At 52.9% G+C, this 17,078-nt stretch overlaps 1 protein-coding gene across 15 annotated transcripts in view; it reads left to right on the top strand.

Moving 5' to 3' along the window:
- The window catches only part of DLC1 (DLC1 Rho GTPase activating protein), a 360,572-nt gene that overhangs the window by 336,829 nt on the left and 6,665 nt on the right, over positions 1–17,078 (top strand). For 14 of the 15 annotated variants that reach the window (XM_045588917.1, XM_036459000.2, XM_036459001.2 and 11 more), the window contains 7 exons: positions 1,397–1,460; positions 4,697–6,219; positions 6,912–7,088; positions 10,106–10,265; positions 10,358–10,556; positions 13,283–13,496; positions 15,897–16,011. In XM_045588917.1, the coding sequence (XP_045444873.1) occupies positions 1,397–1,460; positions 4,697–6,219; positions 6,912–7,088; positions 10,106–10,265; positions 10,358–10,556; positions 13,283–13,496; positions 15,897–16,011 (2,452 nt within the window). Of the gene's footprint in view, positions 1–1,396; positions 1,461–4,696; positions 6,220–6,911; positions 7,089–10,105; positions 10,266–10,357; positions 10,557–11,800; positions 11,961–13,282; positions 13,497–15,896; positions 16,012–17,078 lie in introns of those variants that run through there. The other variant, XM_045588918.1, reaches the window with a different exon arrangement.

The following is a 17,078-nucleotide window of genomic DNA, read 5'->3' as shown; positions in this document are numbered from 1 at the left end:
GTTGCAAGAGCAGGGCTAGCAACGTGAAGCCTGGAAGAGGCCTCGCTGTCCGCCTGGATTTGTGTGAGTTAAATGCTGGCGTCCTGTGAAAACGGGAGAATCGCAGTTGGAGCAAAAGCGGAAGACTGTGGTGCAAAACGGCAGAAGGTCCATTCCAGGAAGACTTAAGTGATGATCGCCTGGAAGATGCTAGAAGGAACTGGGGCCTGATGGGTTTTGCATATCATTTATTCCTGTGGGTGCAAAGGGTTTCTTTCTATAGTTAATCATGATTTGTCAGTGAGGGTTTTTTCCTTTAACTATTTCATTTCCAATGAAATTTAACTTCTATCCCTGAGTTTAAACATGACTGTTTGGCAGGGGCAAAAGAAGTATTCAGCTACAGTATGACTCCTGCTCGGAAGCAGAATCTGATCCGAGCCCTTAAAAAAATGAGTAGTTCCGTGATTATCACTTTTAGTCGTTATCAAACTTTATACTTACGAGAGAATCATCCTCACTCTCAAGAACATTTTAAAGTCTACAAGCGCTGGACTCTGTAAGATTTTGATTGATCCTTGAAGTTTCAGTAATTTTAAATAATCATTTGCACTATGGCTGTAACTATACCAAACATTCTTCTGTACTAAAACAAGAAGTTGTACAAAGAATAGGGCATTAAAGAGGGCTTGGATTTCCTTTTGGTACAAGAACTTGCTAGTTTTGCGGAAACCAGTTTGGCTCAGTGGATAGAGCATCCGCCTAAGGACTGAAAGGTTCCAGGTCCAGTTCCGGTCAGGGGCGTGTACCTTGGTTGTTGGCACATCCCCCAGTGGGCGGGGCTGGGGGAGGGGCAGGTAGCTGATGGATGTTTCTGACTATCTCCCTTCCTCTAAAAAAAAAAAAAATCAATAAAATATATATTTTTTAAAAAAAGAAATTGCCAATTTTTAAACAGGATGATTATTGGTTAGAGACTGTTGTATTTTTGTACTAGAATTTTTACTTGAGATACAACATAGTGTTTGCCAACAGCTCTGCTTGTTCTTGTTGCTGTGACTGTTTCTGTGAAAGGAGACGCAGGCATTTACTGGATGGAGCTGACCCCGGCTCAGGCGAGGGGTCCCTGAGAGTCCTTTGTTCCATGAAGAGGAAGAGGCACCTGACAGCACCTTCCAGAGCAGTGTGTCATCTCACTGTACTAGTATAATAGTAAAACTAAATGAAAAAACTTAAGGCATGGAGAGATATTGTGAAGCTATTCACTTTTTAAAGAACTTTCTAATACTCTTCTAAATGACAGATATTCATGGATTCAAAGCATCTCATTAAGCATGTCAACTGTTTTGGAAAAAAGAATTATATCTACCCACCAGTGGTGTCCTATCTTTGCTAACATTATTTCTTTGCTCTGTAGGCGTCTAAACACTTTAAACAAATGTGCGGTGATGAAACTGGAAATCAGTCCTCATCGGAAAAGAGTGAGTATCTAAACGGTATAATAAGACAGGAGGAAGGGGACAGGCCGGAAACTCGATTACGTGTTTTGTGATTGGTTTTTGTGTACGAAGTCTTACTTCCTCGTTCTCCAGAACATGGGCATGTTTAATGCAATAAACCAGTCGAGTGTCCCAAGCTTTATGTAGTTTAGACCACTAGCTGCAGGCAGCCAATGGATTGTGTTTTCCCTGCTGTGTTTTTAAATTGAGATGTAATTTATGTATAACACTATATTAATAGAAGGTGCATAGTATAGTAATTGGATATTTATATGTTACAGAGTGATTTCCCACAATAAGTCCAGTTAAACATCGATCACCACACAGTTGCCATTTTTTTTCTTGTGATGAGAACTTTAAGATCTACTCTCTTCGCAACTTTCAAATCTGCAATACAATATTGTTCCCTAGAGTCACCGTGTTATACATTACATCCCCAGGACTTATCTATGCTAATAAAAGGGCAATATGCTAATTAAACCGGTCGACTGGCCGAAACCGGTTTGGCTCAGTGGTAGAGCGTCGGTCTGCGGACTGAAAGGTCCTAGGTTCGATTCCGGTCAAGGGCATGTACATTGGTTGCGGGCACATCCCCGGTAGGGGGTGTGCAAAGGGCAGCTGGTCGATGATTCTCTCTCATTGATGTTTCTAGCTCTCTATTCCCTCTCTCCTCCTCTCTGTAAAAAATCAATAAAATATATAAACCGGTCGACTGACCATCTTCCAGATGTCTGACTTCCTTTCGGACAAAGCCATGGTGGTGGGGGCCAAGGCAGAGGCAGTTAGGAGAGAGCAGGCGAACGGGGGAGGGTCATTGGGGGTGAGATGAGGCTGGCAGGGAGGGCAGTTGGGGGTGATCAGACAAGCAGAGGCAGTTAGGGGTAATCAGGCCAGCAGGAGAGGGCAGTTGGGAGCAACCAGGCCAGCAGGGGAGGGCAGTTGGGGGTGAGATCAGGCCGGCAGGGAAGGACAGTTAGGGGCAATCAGGCACATAGGCATGTGAGCGGCTAGGAGCCAGCTGTCCCATACTGCGAGAGGGATAGCCAACTACCGGTTTAGGTAGGGAATCAATTGGAGAGAGGGTGCAGGCTGGGCTGAGGGAATTTCATGCACTGGGCCTTTAGTTTACTTATAACTGGAAATTTGTACTTTTTAATCCCCTACACCCATTTCACCCAACCCCCTACCTCTGGCAGCCACCAGTCTCTCCTCTGTATCTCTTGAGTTTTCCTGTTTTTTATCTGAAAGAAAAGAAAAAAAAAATCATCTATTCTGCCTCATTAACTCCGTGCCTTGTCCATATTAAAGGGATGGGGCCGAAGGCATCTGGTAGGCTGCATTGCTCCCTACAGAAATGACAGCCAGCTCCCATACATAACGGTGTGCTTCGAGGCTGCAGAGATCCGTGGAGGCCGGGCTGTGGGGTAGGGAAGAATGCTAGGCGTGCTGGAGGGAGGAAAGGATCAGGAGAGCGGGGAGGGCAGGAAGTCCCACACATGCTGGTCCAGTGGTGGCACGCCACTGAGTCGGACGGTGTTTTCTCCCGGGTCTGAAGTGTGAGGCCCTTTTATGAGATCTTAGGAGCAGGAGTGGGCGTAGCACCGGGAGTGAGAGTCACAAATTAGAGTAAACAGGAGTACGTCTGGTCCAAGAACACACTCCTGGCCGTTCGGAGCGCGCATTTTAATTACCCTGGAGGCCCTGGCCTGCAACGAGGGGCCCTCCTGGGGCAGCTGAGCCTTTGAAACACACGGACCGGAACCTCGGGACCCACGGGGCCGTGCAGAGAAGTGCCAACAAGTCCGCACTTCATGCTTCTTGACTCACTGTCCTGTGAAGCAAGGGTCACGTGGGATTGCCCACACGGGTGGGGGGAGAGACGGGCATCGTACTGAGTCACGTGTGCCTTCTGACATTTCTCCCGAGAGGCTCAGATGCAGCCGCTTGCGTTACAGCCCCACCCCACGCCCCCACGAGTCCAGCATCAGCGGCAAGGATGTTACTCAGCGTGTGTGAATGTTACACGTGGTCAGGCCTGGGTGTTTGGGAAGCCTGTGCAATTGCCCGGAGCGGAGCAGGTCTGAGGTGTGGACACTGCACAGGACACGTGTGGCTTTAGCTCCAGCCCCGCTGTCCGGCGGGGGAGGGAATGGAAAAGAACAGGTTAAGAGGGAAACGGGTTGGACTGAAGTGGAAATGCAACGGCTTCTCTCGCCTGGTGCCTCCGTTAGTCTATTAGGAGAGCTTGTGGCCCTGTAGGGTGGCTGGAGACTTCAGTCACCGCTCTTCTTGGTGTTGAAAACTTACCTTTCTACTTGCAAAAGGGAATACAAACACACACAATCAACAGACGGCAGCCCTGCAGGCGGAGCAGAGGGAGTCCTCCCCGCTGCTGACTCCAGCTCGAAATATTTCGCATGCCTGGGGCTTCCACAGAGCTCAGAAGGTTCCTGTGAGCAGTGAAAGAACAGCCGGTAGCCCCCAGTTTCCATAAAATGGCTGGTTTCTGTCTCTCTTTTTTTTTTTTTTTTTTAATGTATTTTTACTGATTTAGGAGAGGAAGGGAAAGGGAGAGAAATAGAAACATCAGTGATGAGAGAGAATCATTCATCGGCTGCCTCCTGCATGCCCCACACGGGGGATGGAGCCGGCAATCCGCACACGTGCCCTGACCAGGAATCGAACCCTGGCCGCCTGGTTCAAAGGCCGACACTCAATCATTGAGCTATGCCAGCTGGGCAAATGACTTATTTCATGTCAAGCACTTGGTCAGGCTTTTTCCTGTGATATTCTTTACATACATAGTTGTTCTTTGTAAAAAGTAATAATAATAATAATAATAATAATAATAATATAAAGATATCAGAGCTGAAACCGGTTTGGCTCAGTGGATAGAGCGTCAGCCTGCAGACTGAAAGGTTCCCTGGTTCGATTCCGGTCAAGGGCATGTACCTTGGTTGTAGGCACATCCCCAGTAGGGGGCGTGGTGTGCAGGAGGCAGCTGATCGATGTTTCTCTCTCATCGATGTTTCTCACTCTCTCTTCCTCTCTGTAAGAAATCAATAAAATATATTTAATAAAAAGAAAAGAGATTAGGGAGGGTGGGGGCGGTGTCAACCCGTTATAAGCAGCCTCCTGGGCCCTTGGCCCTCAGCACCTGTCCCGCTCCCCGCGGTGTGCCCGTCCCGGGGACCAACGGCTCCCTTCTGTCTTTTCAGAGCGAGGACTCGGACGAGGATGAGCCTTGCGCCATCAGCGGCAAGTGGACCTTCCAGAGGGACAGCAAGCGGTGGTCCCGGCTGGACGAGTTCGACGTCTTCTCCCCGAAGCAGGACCCGGTCCCGGGGTCCCCCGAGGAGGCTCCCCGCCTGCAGGGCGCCCCGAGCCACGAGAGCATGCTGACGGACCTCAGCGAGCGCCAGGACGCGAACTCCGTCCGCAGCCTCAGCAGCACCAGCAGCCTCCCCGCCCACGTGGCCCACGGCAACGGCGGGGACACGGCCACGCCCACGGCCACGGCCACGCCCCGGACCGACTCGGTCCTCAGCGTCTGCTCCTCCTCCGCCGGCCACCACCACGACGACGACTCCTTCTGCAGCCTGCCCTCCCCCAAGGAGCTGTCCAGCTTCAGCTTCGGCACGAGGGTCCCCGAGAAGGCGGCCGCGGCCAAGACGTCCAAGACGCGCAGCCTGCTGAAGCGCATGGAGAGCCTCAAGCTGCGGGGCTCGCAGCACGGCAAGCACAAGGCGGCGGCGGCGGCGGCCACGGCGGCACCCCCCAGGCTGGGGCTCCTCATCAGCGGGCCCGTCCTGCAGGGGGGCCTGGACGAGGACAAGCTGCGGCGGCTCAACTGCGTGGAGATCGCCGCGCTGCACGGCAACCACATCCACGTGCCGCCCGCGCGCAAGAGGAGCGTGTCCAACTCCACGCAGACCAGCAGCAGCAGCAGCCAGTCCGAGACCAGCAGCGCCGTGAGCACGCCCAGCCCCGTCACCCGCACCCGCAGCCTCAGCGCCTGCAACAAGCGCGGCGGCATGTACCTGGAGGGCTTCGACCCCTTCCGCCCGCCCGCCTTCCCCGACGTGGCCGAGCGCAACCTCAGGAACCACCGCCGCGGCCGCGGCCCCGAGGAGGACGCCGTGTTCTACATCCCCGAGGACCACAAGCCCGGCACCTTCCCCAAGGCCCTCTCCCACGGCAGCTTCTCCCCCGCCGGGGGCAACGGCGGCTCCTCCGTGGTCAACTGGAGGACGGGGAGCTTCCACGGGCCCGGCCGCGTCAGCCTGCGGAGGGAGCACGGCGGCGGCGGCGGAGGGGGCGGCGGCGGCCCCCAGGAGCTGAAGCGGCGCAACTCCTCCAGCTCCGTGAGCAGCCGCCTGAGCATCTACGACAACGTGCCGGGCTCCATCCTGTACTCCAGCTCGGGCGACCTGGCCGACCTGGAGCACGAGGACATCTTCCCCGAGCTGGACGACATCCTGTACCACGTGAACGGCATGCAGAGGATCGTGAACCAGTGGTCGGAGAAGTTCTCGGACGAGGGGGACTCGGACTCGGCCCTGGACTCCGTGTCGCCCTGCCCGTCCTCCCCGAAGCAGATCCACCTGGACGTGGACCACGACCGCGCCACGCCCAGCGACCTGGACAGCACCGGCAACTCGCTCAACGAGCCCGAGGAGCCCGCCGACATCCCCGAGAGGAGGGACTCCGGGGTGGGGGCCTCCCTGACGAGGTCCAACAGGTGAGCAGCGCTCTGGTGCCCATTCCTCCCGACGGGGGCGGGGGAGGGGGAGGTCGCGGGCAGACGGGGAGTCAGAGAGAGGGGCCGCCTCTGCTGGTCGTGGAGGGGAAATAGGGTCACGGAAGCCTGGCGTTCCTAGCCAGGGATGTGCCAGAGAAGGAGGCAGGCAGACCGAGACAGGCTAGCATCCCCCCAAAAACTGAGTACTGTCCAGTGGGAGTGGACTTGCCGTCGGGGAAGATGAAGGTAGAGGTTCTGTGGATGGAGGGTGGTGGTGGTGGTGCAACCATGTGAGTGTATTTTTTTTTTAATATATTTTATTGGGTTTTTTCAGAGAGGAAGAGAGAGGGATAGAGAGCTAGAAACATTGATGAGAGAGAGACATCGATCAGCTGCCTCTTGCACACACCCCCACTGAGGATGTGCCCGCAACCAGTGTACATGCCCTTGACCGGAATCAAACCTGGGACCTTTCAGTCTGTAGACTGACTATCCACTGAGCCAAACCGGTTTCTGCCCATGTGAGTGTATTGAATGGCCCTGAGCCGTGCACTTCAAAGTGGGGACGGCGGTAGGTTTTATGCTGTTTCCGAAGCCGAGTCCTGTCCGTTCGCCGGACACGAAGCCAGGGGCGGCTGCTGACGGGCGGCTGCCTCTGAGCGCCTCGGACTGACCCCGCTCTCCTCCCGCAGGCACCGGCTGCGGTGGCACAGCTTCCAGAGCTCGCACCGGCCCAGCCTCAACTCGGTGTCGCTGCAGATCAACTGCCAGTCCGTGGCCCAGATGAACCTGCTGCAGAAGTACTCGCTCCTGAAGCTCACGGCCCTGCTGGAGAAGTACACGCCCTCCAACAAGCACGGCTTCAGCTGGTAAGAGCTCCCTCCGCCCCGGGAGCCGGGGCTGGAGCTGTTTCCGCTCAGCTCCTCCGACTGCCCCGACACCGAGTATGTGGCAGCCCCGTCGCTCCAGCGTCTTTAGCCAGCCATCCCAACGCAGTCACTCTCTGCCCTGATGCTGCGTGAGCTGTAGGGACTTAGGGGCTTGCCGGCAGGGTGGTTGGTTGAGTTTTGGGCTCTCCCAGGGACAGATTGCCAGTGGATGGGGCGAGCATGCATCTCTCTCTCCCGTTGAATTGTCCCAGGGGTAGGAGGAACCTGTCGTAGGTAAATATATGTGTGCGGTATCTGACTTTGGAAAGAAGGAAGGGAAAATGTCATTTAGAAATATTTTGCTTGATTTCAGAGAGGAAGGGGAAAGGAGAAAGATAGAAACATCAATAATGAAAGAGAACCTTTGATCGGCTGCCTCTTGCCCTCCCCCATGTGGGGATCGAGCCTGCATCCTGGGCATGTGCCCTGACCGGGAATCGAACCATGACCAGGTCCTGTTCATGGGTCGACGCTCAACCACTGACCCACACAGGCCCAGCGGGAAAATGTAGTGTAGATGCTGCTGTGAGGCTGACTTTAAAATGCTTGGTGTACACTGCTTGGCTTATTTAATTCCCTGCTGGGCGCTTCTGGAAAGCATTTTTGACGTGACTCTTCACGGCATCCCTCACCGATCTGCCTGTGCTAAGGATCTTCTGTCTTTTCCAACAAGTACTCTTACATGGTGACGAATCTATAAAATATCACAGAGCGAAATACATGTAAACACGGGCTATCCACAATTATGTGTGAAAAGATTGCCCCTCGGGTACATAACTGCTGGGCTGGATGGGTCATGGCTATGACCTAATACCTACATCTTCGCTTCCCTCTCCCTGCAAAACAGAGATGAGTCCCTAGATTGACATCCCAGCGCATTCCACAGTGTCAGCTGGGTGTTTGGAAGTGTTCTCGTGTTTGTTATCCGGTTGCACGACGACTGTTTTTGCTACAAATGAGGAGCAGCCCATTCAGGGGGGGGGGGTGTCCCAGCCCGGCGGAGCTGCCTGCCCGTGAGTCAGCCGGGCAGCGGAACCGGCTCCCTCTCGGGACTCGTCGTGAGTTTAACTCCAGCATCAAAGCGCCTCCTGTTCAAAGGCTGTTATTATGTGAGCCCTGCTAAATACAGGAGTTGTTTGTTCGGGACGACAGAAATAAGCATTGACCGGTTTATCCCCCCGCATGCTTTGGATTCTCGGCGGCGACGGTAATGTGTTCCCTGCGCATTCCGCCGCCGGGCCCCGGTGCCCGCGACAAAACCGGCATTATGCCCGTGCCTCAGCCGTGGTCCCGTGGACTTAACCGAATGGAAATACACATTGGGCCCGCGTCTCGGCCCTACCTCTCCCGCAGCTATAAACAGTGCCGTGTTGTGGTCCAGAAGTCAAGGCCGGTCGGCGTCCCCCCTGCCGGGTGCCCCTGGGCGGGAGTCCCATTTCCCCGCTGGCTATTTAAAACTGCATAGTTCACATTCTCGCCGCTCATGAGCGGTCCGCCCGCCCACCCCCCCCTCTCCCCTTCCACCAAACCCTCAAGCATCTGCGAGTCCATAACCCTTCTGGAGTTCTGGTCAGCTTTTCCAGTGAGTCAAGACCAGCCTGTAAAAAGCCTGGCATTGTGGGATCCCCGGGGCGGGGAGAAATCCGACACAGAATTCCTTTCCTGTTAGTCCTGGCCCTCCCGTGTCCCGCGCACAGAGGGCGTTTGTCGAACCTGACAGCGTCAGAGGCGTGACACTGGTTTCCTGCTGTTGGGGATTCTGCGGGGCGGACCCGCTCTCGGGACTCCGGGGAGCGGGGACCAGGCCACAAAACCCTCCTTGTTCTTTTTTCCGTCTTCCTCGGGCACCTGGAGGCGTTCTGGCCTCCCGCTCAGCAGCGGGAGGGTGGTTTTGATGTCAGGTCAGGAGCGTGGCCCCACATTGCTGAGCCCTGGAGTTGGGGTCCCTGTGTTTGACCAGCATCCTGTATTTGCTGTTTCTGTCATCCAGCCTTGCCTGATCCTTATTTTTCTTTTCTTTTTATTTTATTGGTTTCAGAGACGAAGAGAGAGAGTGAGAGAGAGGAACATCAGTGATGAGAGAGAATCATGGATCATGGATCAGCTGCCTCTTGCCCCCAGCCCCAAGTGGGGATTGAGCCTGCCACCTGGGCATGTGCCCTGCCTGGGAATCGAACTGTGTGACCTCCTATCCTAGTTCATGGGTCGACCACTGAGCCACACCAGCCGGGCTGACCCTTTTTACCCTAAACACTTGGGTTCTCGTGAAGAACTTAGAAATTGTTCTTGTCCGTTTTCACAACGAAGGGGAACTTGTTTTTCACACTCTATTAGGCACCGAAGGAGGGCCTTGCAAGGTGTCTTCTGCCTCTGTTTCTTCCCATGCCACCATTTGCTAAGGAAGCCCATCAGTTCCCTTAAGGATGTCAACGTGCCCCTGGCCAGTAGCTCAGTTGGTTAGAGCATCATCCCAATAATACCAAGATTCGGGTTCGATCCCCAGTCAGGGCACATACAAGAATCAGCCAATGAACGCAGAAATAAGTGGAACAATCAATCGGTGTTTTTCTCTCTCTCTCTCTCCCTCCCTATCTCTAAATAAAAAGTCGATTAAAAAATAATACAGACCCGATTCTCAGCCTTCACAGTGGAAGGAGAATCCTTCCTGAGGCAGGGTGGCTGGCCTCCCACAGCACCTCCAGCGGACCTGTCTGGGATGGCGGAAATGTTCTAAATTTGCCCAGCCCAGGAGGGTCGCTGCTGGCCACAGACGGCCAGCGAGTGCTTGAAATGTGGCTGGTGCCGCCGAGGACCCGATTTCCTAGTTTTACGTCACTTACGTGTGAATAGCCACCTTCGTGGCCCGGCTCTGGGGCCCGCGGGGTCGGCCTGCGGAGATGGACCAGAGCAGGCAGACAAGAAAACACCTCGCCTCCCCTCCGCTGTTCCTTACACAGGGCCGTGCCCAAGTTCATGAAGAGGATCAAGGTTCCCGACTACAAGGACCGGAACGTGTTCGGCGTCCCCCTGACCGTGAACGTGCAGCGCTCGGGCCAGCCCCTGCCCCAGAGCATCCAGCAGGCCATGCGCTACCTCCGCAACCACTGCCTGGACCAGGTGAGAGCCGCTGCGGGGCCTCGTCTCCCCCGAGTTCTGTCGCGAAGGCGCAGCTTCCATCTCCACCCTCCGTGTTCTTCTCCTTCCCCCAGGTCGGGCTCTTCAGGAAGTCGGGCGTTAAGTCCCGGATCCAGGCCCTGCGCCAGATGAACGAGAGTGCCCTCGACTGTGTCAGCTACGAGGGGCAGTCCGCTTACGACGTGGCCGACATGTTGAAGCAGTATTTCCGAGATCTCCCGGAGCCGCTCATGACGAACAAACTCTCGGAAACCTTCCTGCAGATCTACCAGTGTGAGTGGTTCTTGGGTCTTAACCCTGGTTGGAGGTGGGAAGAAATGGGACCAACGAAAAGCTCCACCTTCCTTTTTTAAAAAAGAAAAAAAAAGAGAGAAACCAGCCCTAACCGGTTTGGCTCAGTGGATAGAGTGTCGGCCTGCGGACTGGAAGGTCCCAGGTTTGATTCCACTCAAGGGCATGTACCTTGGTTACGGCCACATCCCCAGTAGGAGGTGTGCAGGAGGCAGCTGGTCGATGTTACTCTCATCGTCTCTGACTCTCTATCCCTCTCCCTTCCTCTCTGTAAAAAAAATCAATAAAGTATATATCTTAAAAATAAAAAAGAGAAACCATAAGTTCAGATTTTTATATGCATTCTCTGAATTTTTAAAAAATATTTAGTTATTTATTCATTTTAGAAGGAGATAGAAACATCAATGATGAGAGAGAATCATTGACCGGGTGCCTCCTGCACACGCCCCCTTTAGAGGGGATCAGGCCCACAACCCGGGCATGTGCCCAGAATCAAACCAGTGGCCTCTTGGTTCCTGGCTCAGCCGCTGAGCTACACCAGCTGGGCACTGCTGGCTACCTGATGGCCTGGAAACACACATTATCAATTTCTTCCTTGCCTCCTCGTTTGTGGACGGGGTTTCTGTATACCTACGGAATGTCATCCTTCTCTCGTTATTGAAGCAATTGCACATTTTCACCTTCTGTCCTGGAGCTCAGTCTTCCGTCAGTTTCTAGCACCAGGTTTCCTAAGAAGCTTAAAAGGGCAGGTACCAAGATCTTTCTCTCTCTCTCTCTCTCTCTCTCTCTCTCTCTCTCTCTCTCTCTCTCTCTCTCTCTCCATCTTCTGGATGGAAATTTCAGTTGCCTCACATCCCTCCAGCAAGACCTGCTGTGTTTAAAACTTCCCAGGTGTCTGTGTCTTTTATCTTGATGTTCAATGAATAAATAATCCTTTTCTGTTCTTCTCGGCGACTGCCAGAAATACTTGGGAACACAATACCCGTGCCCCTCGCACTTTTAAGTAGAGCTTAAAGCAAACAGTCACCTACATGAAGGATGAGGATCGGGATGACGGCTCTCACAGCCCGGTGCTGTTCCTGGCTCCGGGTCATGGTCCGGCCCTGTCACTGGAAAGCAGCTCCTCTCCGCATTCCCATCGCCTTGAGCTGCTGGCGCGCTGGACTCTCTTTTATGAGAAATGGAGCTGGTCTGGGTTATTTCATTATTTGTTTCATCCTTTCAAGGTTTTATGAAAACACAGGTCACATTTTCCCCGCCAAGGTATTTGTTGTGTGTGGTAACCATGGCGCTGTTTAACCGGCTCGGCCTATGGCGCTGCGTCTGGGTGACTCGGTTTTTCCACCACGTGCCTTTCTGAGAGAGAGCTTGGCCTGGGAAAGGGGGCCCGAAGGCTGGCTCCAGCATTTTCTTTTTTTTATATATTTTATTGATTTTTTTAACAGAGAGGAAGGGAGAGGGATTGAGAGCCAGAAACATCGATGAGAGAGAAACATCGATCAGTTGCCTCCTGCACACCCCTTACTGGGGATGTGCCCGCAACCAAGGTACATGCCCTTGACTGGAATCGAACCCAGGACCCTTAGGACCCTTCAGTCCACAGGCCAACGCTCTGTCCACTGAGCCAAACCGGTTAGGGCTGGGTGCAGCATTTCCTACGTGTGCACTAGTTCTGGGCCTCGTTCTCCGGCCCGTGTTTCTATCATAGCCTCTCGGTAGGCTTTCTGAAGCTTAAAGAAGTCTCTGGTCACATACGTCTGTCGTTTACATGGGCTGAATATTTGAGCAGCTTCCTTTTTCCACTTCAGGAACGAGTGACAGCCGAAACTGGTTTGGCTCAGTGGATAGAGTAGGGGTGTCGAACTCAATCAGAGAAGGGGCCAAAATCTAAAATCCAGCCTAAACCGCGGGCCGAATGGTTTACTGAACAGTCATAAACTGTCATTGTGATGGAAACGCAGCGGAGTGCAGTGATGACAGCGCGGTGCGGGCCACATTGCAAGGCCTGGCGGGACGGATTTGGCCCGCGGGCCTTGTGTTTGACACATGTGGGATAGAGTGTCGGCCTGCGGACTCAAGGGTCCCGGGTTCAATTCCGGTCAAGGGCATGTATCTTAGTTGCGGGCACATCCCTGGTGGAGTGTGTGCAGGGGGCAGCTGGTCGATGTTTCTCTCATGGATGTTCCTAACTCTCTATCCCTCTCTCTTCCTCTCTGTAAAAAATCAATGAAATATATTTTTTAACAATAATAATAATGAGTTACTAGTGTCCAATGAAAGATAAGGAAACCTCTGGCCTTCCCCTAGGACACATGCCTTAGATAAGATGTTTTGTTGACACTGCACCAGAGTATATGTGCAGATTGTCCTTCAGAAACGGAGAAGGATGAATCGGGGTTTTCTGAGAAGTACTGGGAGAGAAAAAGTGTTCTGCAAACTGAACCAGCAGGCCCCGTCGGGGGCCGAGCCCAGGGGTGGGCTTACGCGTGTGCTGGCAGGGTGGGTGTTTCACACATCTCGCCGCCTCCAGCAGGAAACACTCGAGGGCAGTGACGCTGGTGCGGCCCTCGTTTCTCCCCTATTCACCTCGAGTGCACTCCCCTCGAGTGCTTGCTCGGGGCGGGCCGAGGGCTTTGATGCTGATGTGTTTGCTTTGGGACGTTTCCCCTCGATGCCCATGGCTGACGGGAAAACGCTGGTGTTTGCAGATGTGCCCAAGGACCAGCGCCTGCAGGCCATCAAGGCGGCCATCATGCTGCTGCCGGACGAGAACCGGGAGGTGCTGCAGACGCTGCTGTACTTCCTGAGCGACGTGACGGCCGCGGTGAAGGAGAACCAGATGACGCCCACCAACCTGGCCGTGTGCCTGGCGCCCTCACTCTTCCACCTCAACACGCTAAAGCGGGAGAACTCCTCCCCCAGGTAGGGCCCGGGCCGGCACACGCATCACGATGCTCCCCTTCGGGGGCTGTCCCCGTGTTCTCGTGGGGTTCCCTCCTCATGCCCCCATATTCTCGTGGGGTTCCCTCCTCATGCCCCCGTGTTCTCGTGGGGTTCCCTCCTCATGCCCCCGTGTTCTCGTGGGGTTCCCTCCTCTTGCCCCCGTGTTCTCGTGGGGTTCCCTCCTAAGGCAAACAAATAGGAGATGGATCTTCTTCCCCCGCAGCCCATGTGACTAAGGTGACCAGACGTCCTCTTTTGGCGGGACAGTCCCGATTTTTAACAATTTGAAAACGCCGTGGGGCAAATTGTTGAAAATTGGGACATCTGGTCACCTTACGACGTGACCCTCCTGTCTTCCTAGCCCTGGGCCTGTGACTGCCCGGACACTCTAGTGGAGTGGTTGGCAAACTCATTAGTCCACAGAGCCAAATATCAACCGCACAACTATTGAAATTTCTTTTCTTTTTTTCTTTCAATATATTTTTATTGATTTTTTTTTTTACAGAGAGGAAGAGAGAGGGATAGAGAGTTGAAACATCGATGAGAGAATCAATAGGCTGCCTCCTGCACACCCCCCCACTGGGGATGTGCCCGCAACCAAGATACATGCCCTTGACCGGAATCGAACCCGGGACCTTTCAATCTGCAGGCCCACGCTCTATCCACTGAGCCACACGTTTCAGCTGAAATTTCTTTTTGAGAGCCAAATTTTTTAAACTTAAACTTCTTCTAATGCCACATCTTCAAAATAGGCCCCCTGGTATTTTGTGGAAGAGCCACACTCAAGGGGCCAAAGAGCCACAGTTTGCCGACCATGGTTCTAGGGGGAGAAAGAAAGGTTCATGCTTCAGCATGGGAGTGTACGGCCAGTGTCTCCCAGAGCCCTCTGTGACGTTATCATCACCCTCTGCCAGCAGAGCCCAGATGTACTGACCTGAACATGGGGGGTGGGGAGACACATAGGCCCAGCCTTAGTGCCCACGGGGCCAGAGGAGCCCAGCTCCTGGCCTGGGCCGGACGATTGAGAGGAAGTAGCCAGAGCTAAGAGAACTGAGCATAAGGCAGAGCCCGCAAGCTTAAGGTTCAGCCCATCCTATGCGGAGTTTCTCCTCCAATGCCTGCTGGCGGGAGTGGCGTGGCTATAGGAGAAGCCGGGGAATCTGGGAAAAGGAACCAAGTCGGATGTTTGCTCAGCACTTAGTCCGTCCCAGTCACGCGACTGCACCCTTGACATTCATAAAATTCTCCCTGAACCCTCAGAACAACGCAGGAGGCGAGGATGATAACGGTGTCCACTCTCCAGGAGGGGACAGTGGGGCTGCGGGAGGCCAGCCGAGGAAGTAACTGGCCCGGCCTGGAATGGAGACGTGCAGAGCCAGTGGGAGCCTCTGACTTCTGAGAATATTTCTCATCAAGGCCTCATGGTCTGAGCTAGAAGCCAGGGCCTGGTGCTTGCTGAAGTAGTTTTGCTTCTGGAAACCAGGCAGTGCTTAAAGATCCTTGATTGTTGATAAGCATTTCAGCTTTTTTTTTTTTTTTTTAATCTTTATTGTTGAAAGTATTACTTATTTCCCCCTTTTCCCCCCTATGGACCCCACCCCAGCCCACCCCTCCACGCTGCCCCTAGCGTTCCAGCTTCAGTGGGATAGAGAACAGAGGAGCCTCGAGCCCCAGAGAGAGATCAGATAAGATTAAAGCAGAACCTTGAGGAAACAATGGATTTCCCCTCACCTTTGGGAGGGGCCCTGGTTATCTGGACAGAGAAGAATGGGGACACTTTACCCCAGGGTCCGGCACCTCCCACCCACACCCTTCTCACTGCCCCTCCCTCCCCAGCACACACCCACAGATCTACCAGCTCCCCTAGGTACTAAATAGGAGCCTACTTAACGTGCTGGGATATCTAAAGAGCCTAAATATCCTTGAAAACTGTCTCTTTTCGTGTGTGTGTGTGTGTGTGTGTGTGTGTGTGTGTGTGTGTGTGGGTGTGTGTGGTGGTGGTGGTGGTGATAAAACTGAAAAATTCTAGAGACCAAAGTAAAGCTCTCTTGGGCGGGTGGGTGGGAAGGGAGATTAATCCAAGAATTTCTATGCATATGTGCATAACGCACGGACACTGATGATAGGTCTGGATGGGGAGGGGAGGAGAAAGGAGCCAGGTGCCAGCCAGAAGGGGTCAATGGGGGAGAAAGAGGACACCTGTAATACTTTGAACAATAAAGATACATTTTTAAAAATAATAAAAGTTGTCTTGAACCCTTTCATGGCAGGTAGGCTCCAGTGAGCTGTTCATTCTCTCCTTTGGGTGTCCTTAACTGACGCGTTGATTTAAAAATAGGTAAATATTTGAACCTTTCCCCTCCTGTTTCTTCCGCCCAGGGTAATGCAAAGAAAACAGAGCTTGGGCAAACCAGATCAGAAAGATCTGAATGAAAACCTCGCTGCCACTCAAGGGCTGGCCCATATGATTGCTGAGTGCAAGAAGCTTTTCCAGGTGAGGACTTGAGGGGTTTTGCTGCTTGGTAAGGATAACGTGGGCAGGGATGAAATTGCAGGTGCATCCATCTTACCACAAGTTCTCTTCCCCAGCTGGAGAGCACATATGCAGAACCCAACAGTGTCTCCTTATATATACCGTTTCCCCGAAAATACGACAGTGTCTTATATTAATTTTTGCTCCCAAAGATGCGCTAGGTCTTATTTTCAGGGGATGTCTTATTTTTCCATGAAGAATACAGTACACATTTATTGTTAAATGAAAAGGAAATTTATTACCTGTATACGGTACGGTAGTAACGTAGTTGTCAACACAAACCAGACAAACTGTGAATCCTACAGTATCAAGAATTTACTCATTTATTCAGTGACAATCATGTCGTTATCTTCTGGAACATCATCATAACAATCCAATTCCTGAATTTCCTGGTGAATTTCTTGTGACTTCATTTCTTTCAGAATCAGTGGACCAAATCTCTCATGTTTAGCCTGGGGGGGGGGGGGCTTATTTTCGGGGGGATGCCTTATATTTCACTCAGAAGGAACCCTGTGAGTAGGTCTTATTTTCGGGGAAACATTGTATATTACAACATAAGCCAATTAGAGGTAGTACGCTTAATGAAATGCCTACCTCCATACCCCTTATAAAAGCAACAAATTTCATGCAGTAAATACTGTATCTGAGACACGTGCCTTCATCAATGTAAGCCATGTGTTAGTCACTTACCTGCTACGTGACTTCTCGGATACCTTACACTGGAATAAGGTTTCCTTAGCCTTGTGATAGCATGTGAGGTGGGCGGGACAGCCTCCAGCTGTTGGGAATGGGGATTGAACTGCCTGCACCACCTTGGGGATCCAGCCTGGTTTCTGCCCCGTCCCTTCACCGCTGGACAACGACAGTGTGCGCAGGTGGACTAACTTCCTTTTTTAAAAAAAGTGTTTATTAATTTCAGAGAGGAGAGGGGGAGAGAGAGAGAAACCTCATTGATGAGAGAGAATCCATTATTGGCTGCCTTCTGCACGCCCCTTACTGGGGATCAAGCCCACAACCTGGGCACGTGC

The sequence above is a fragment of the Pipistrellus kuhlii genome, unplaced genomic scaffold, assembly GCF_014108245.1.
Source record: "Pipistrellus kuhlii isolate mPipKuh1 unplaced genomic scaffold, mPipKuh1.p scaffold_m20_p_3, whole genome shotgun sequence".
In the NCBI taxonomy this organism is placed as follows: domain Eukaryota; kingdom Metazoa; phylum Chordata; class Mammalia; order Chiroptera; family Vespertilionidae; genus Pipistrellus; species Pipistrellus kuhlii.
This window is presented reverse-complemented; position numbering and strand designations above follow the sequence as displayed.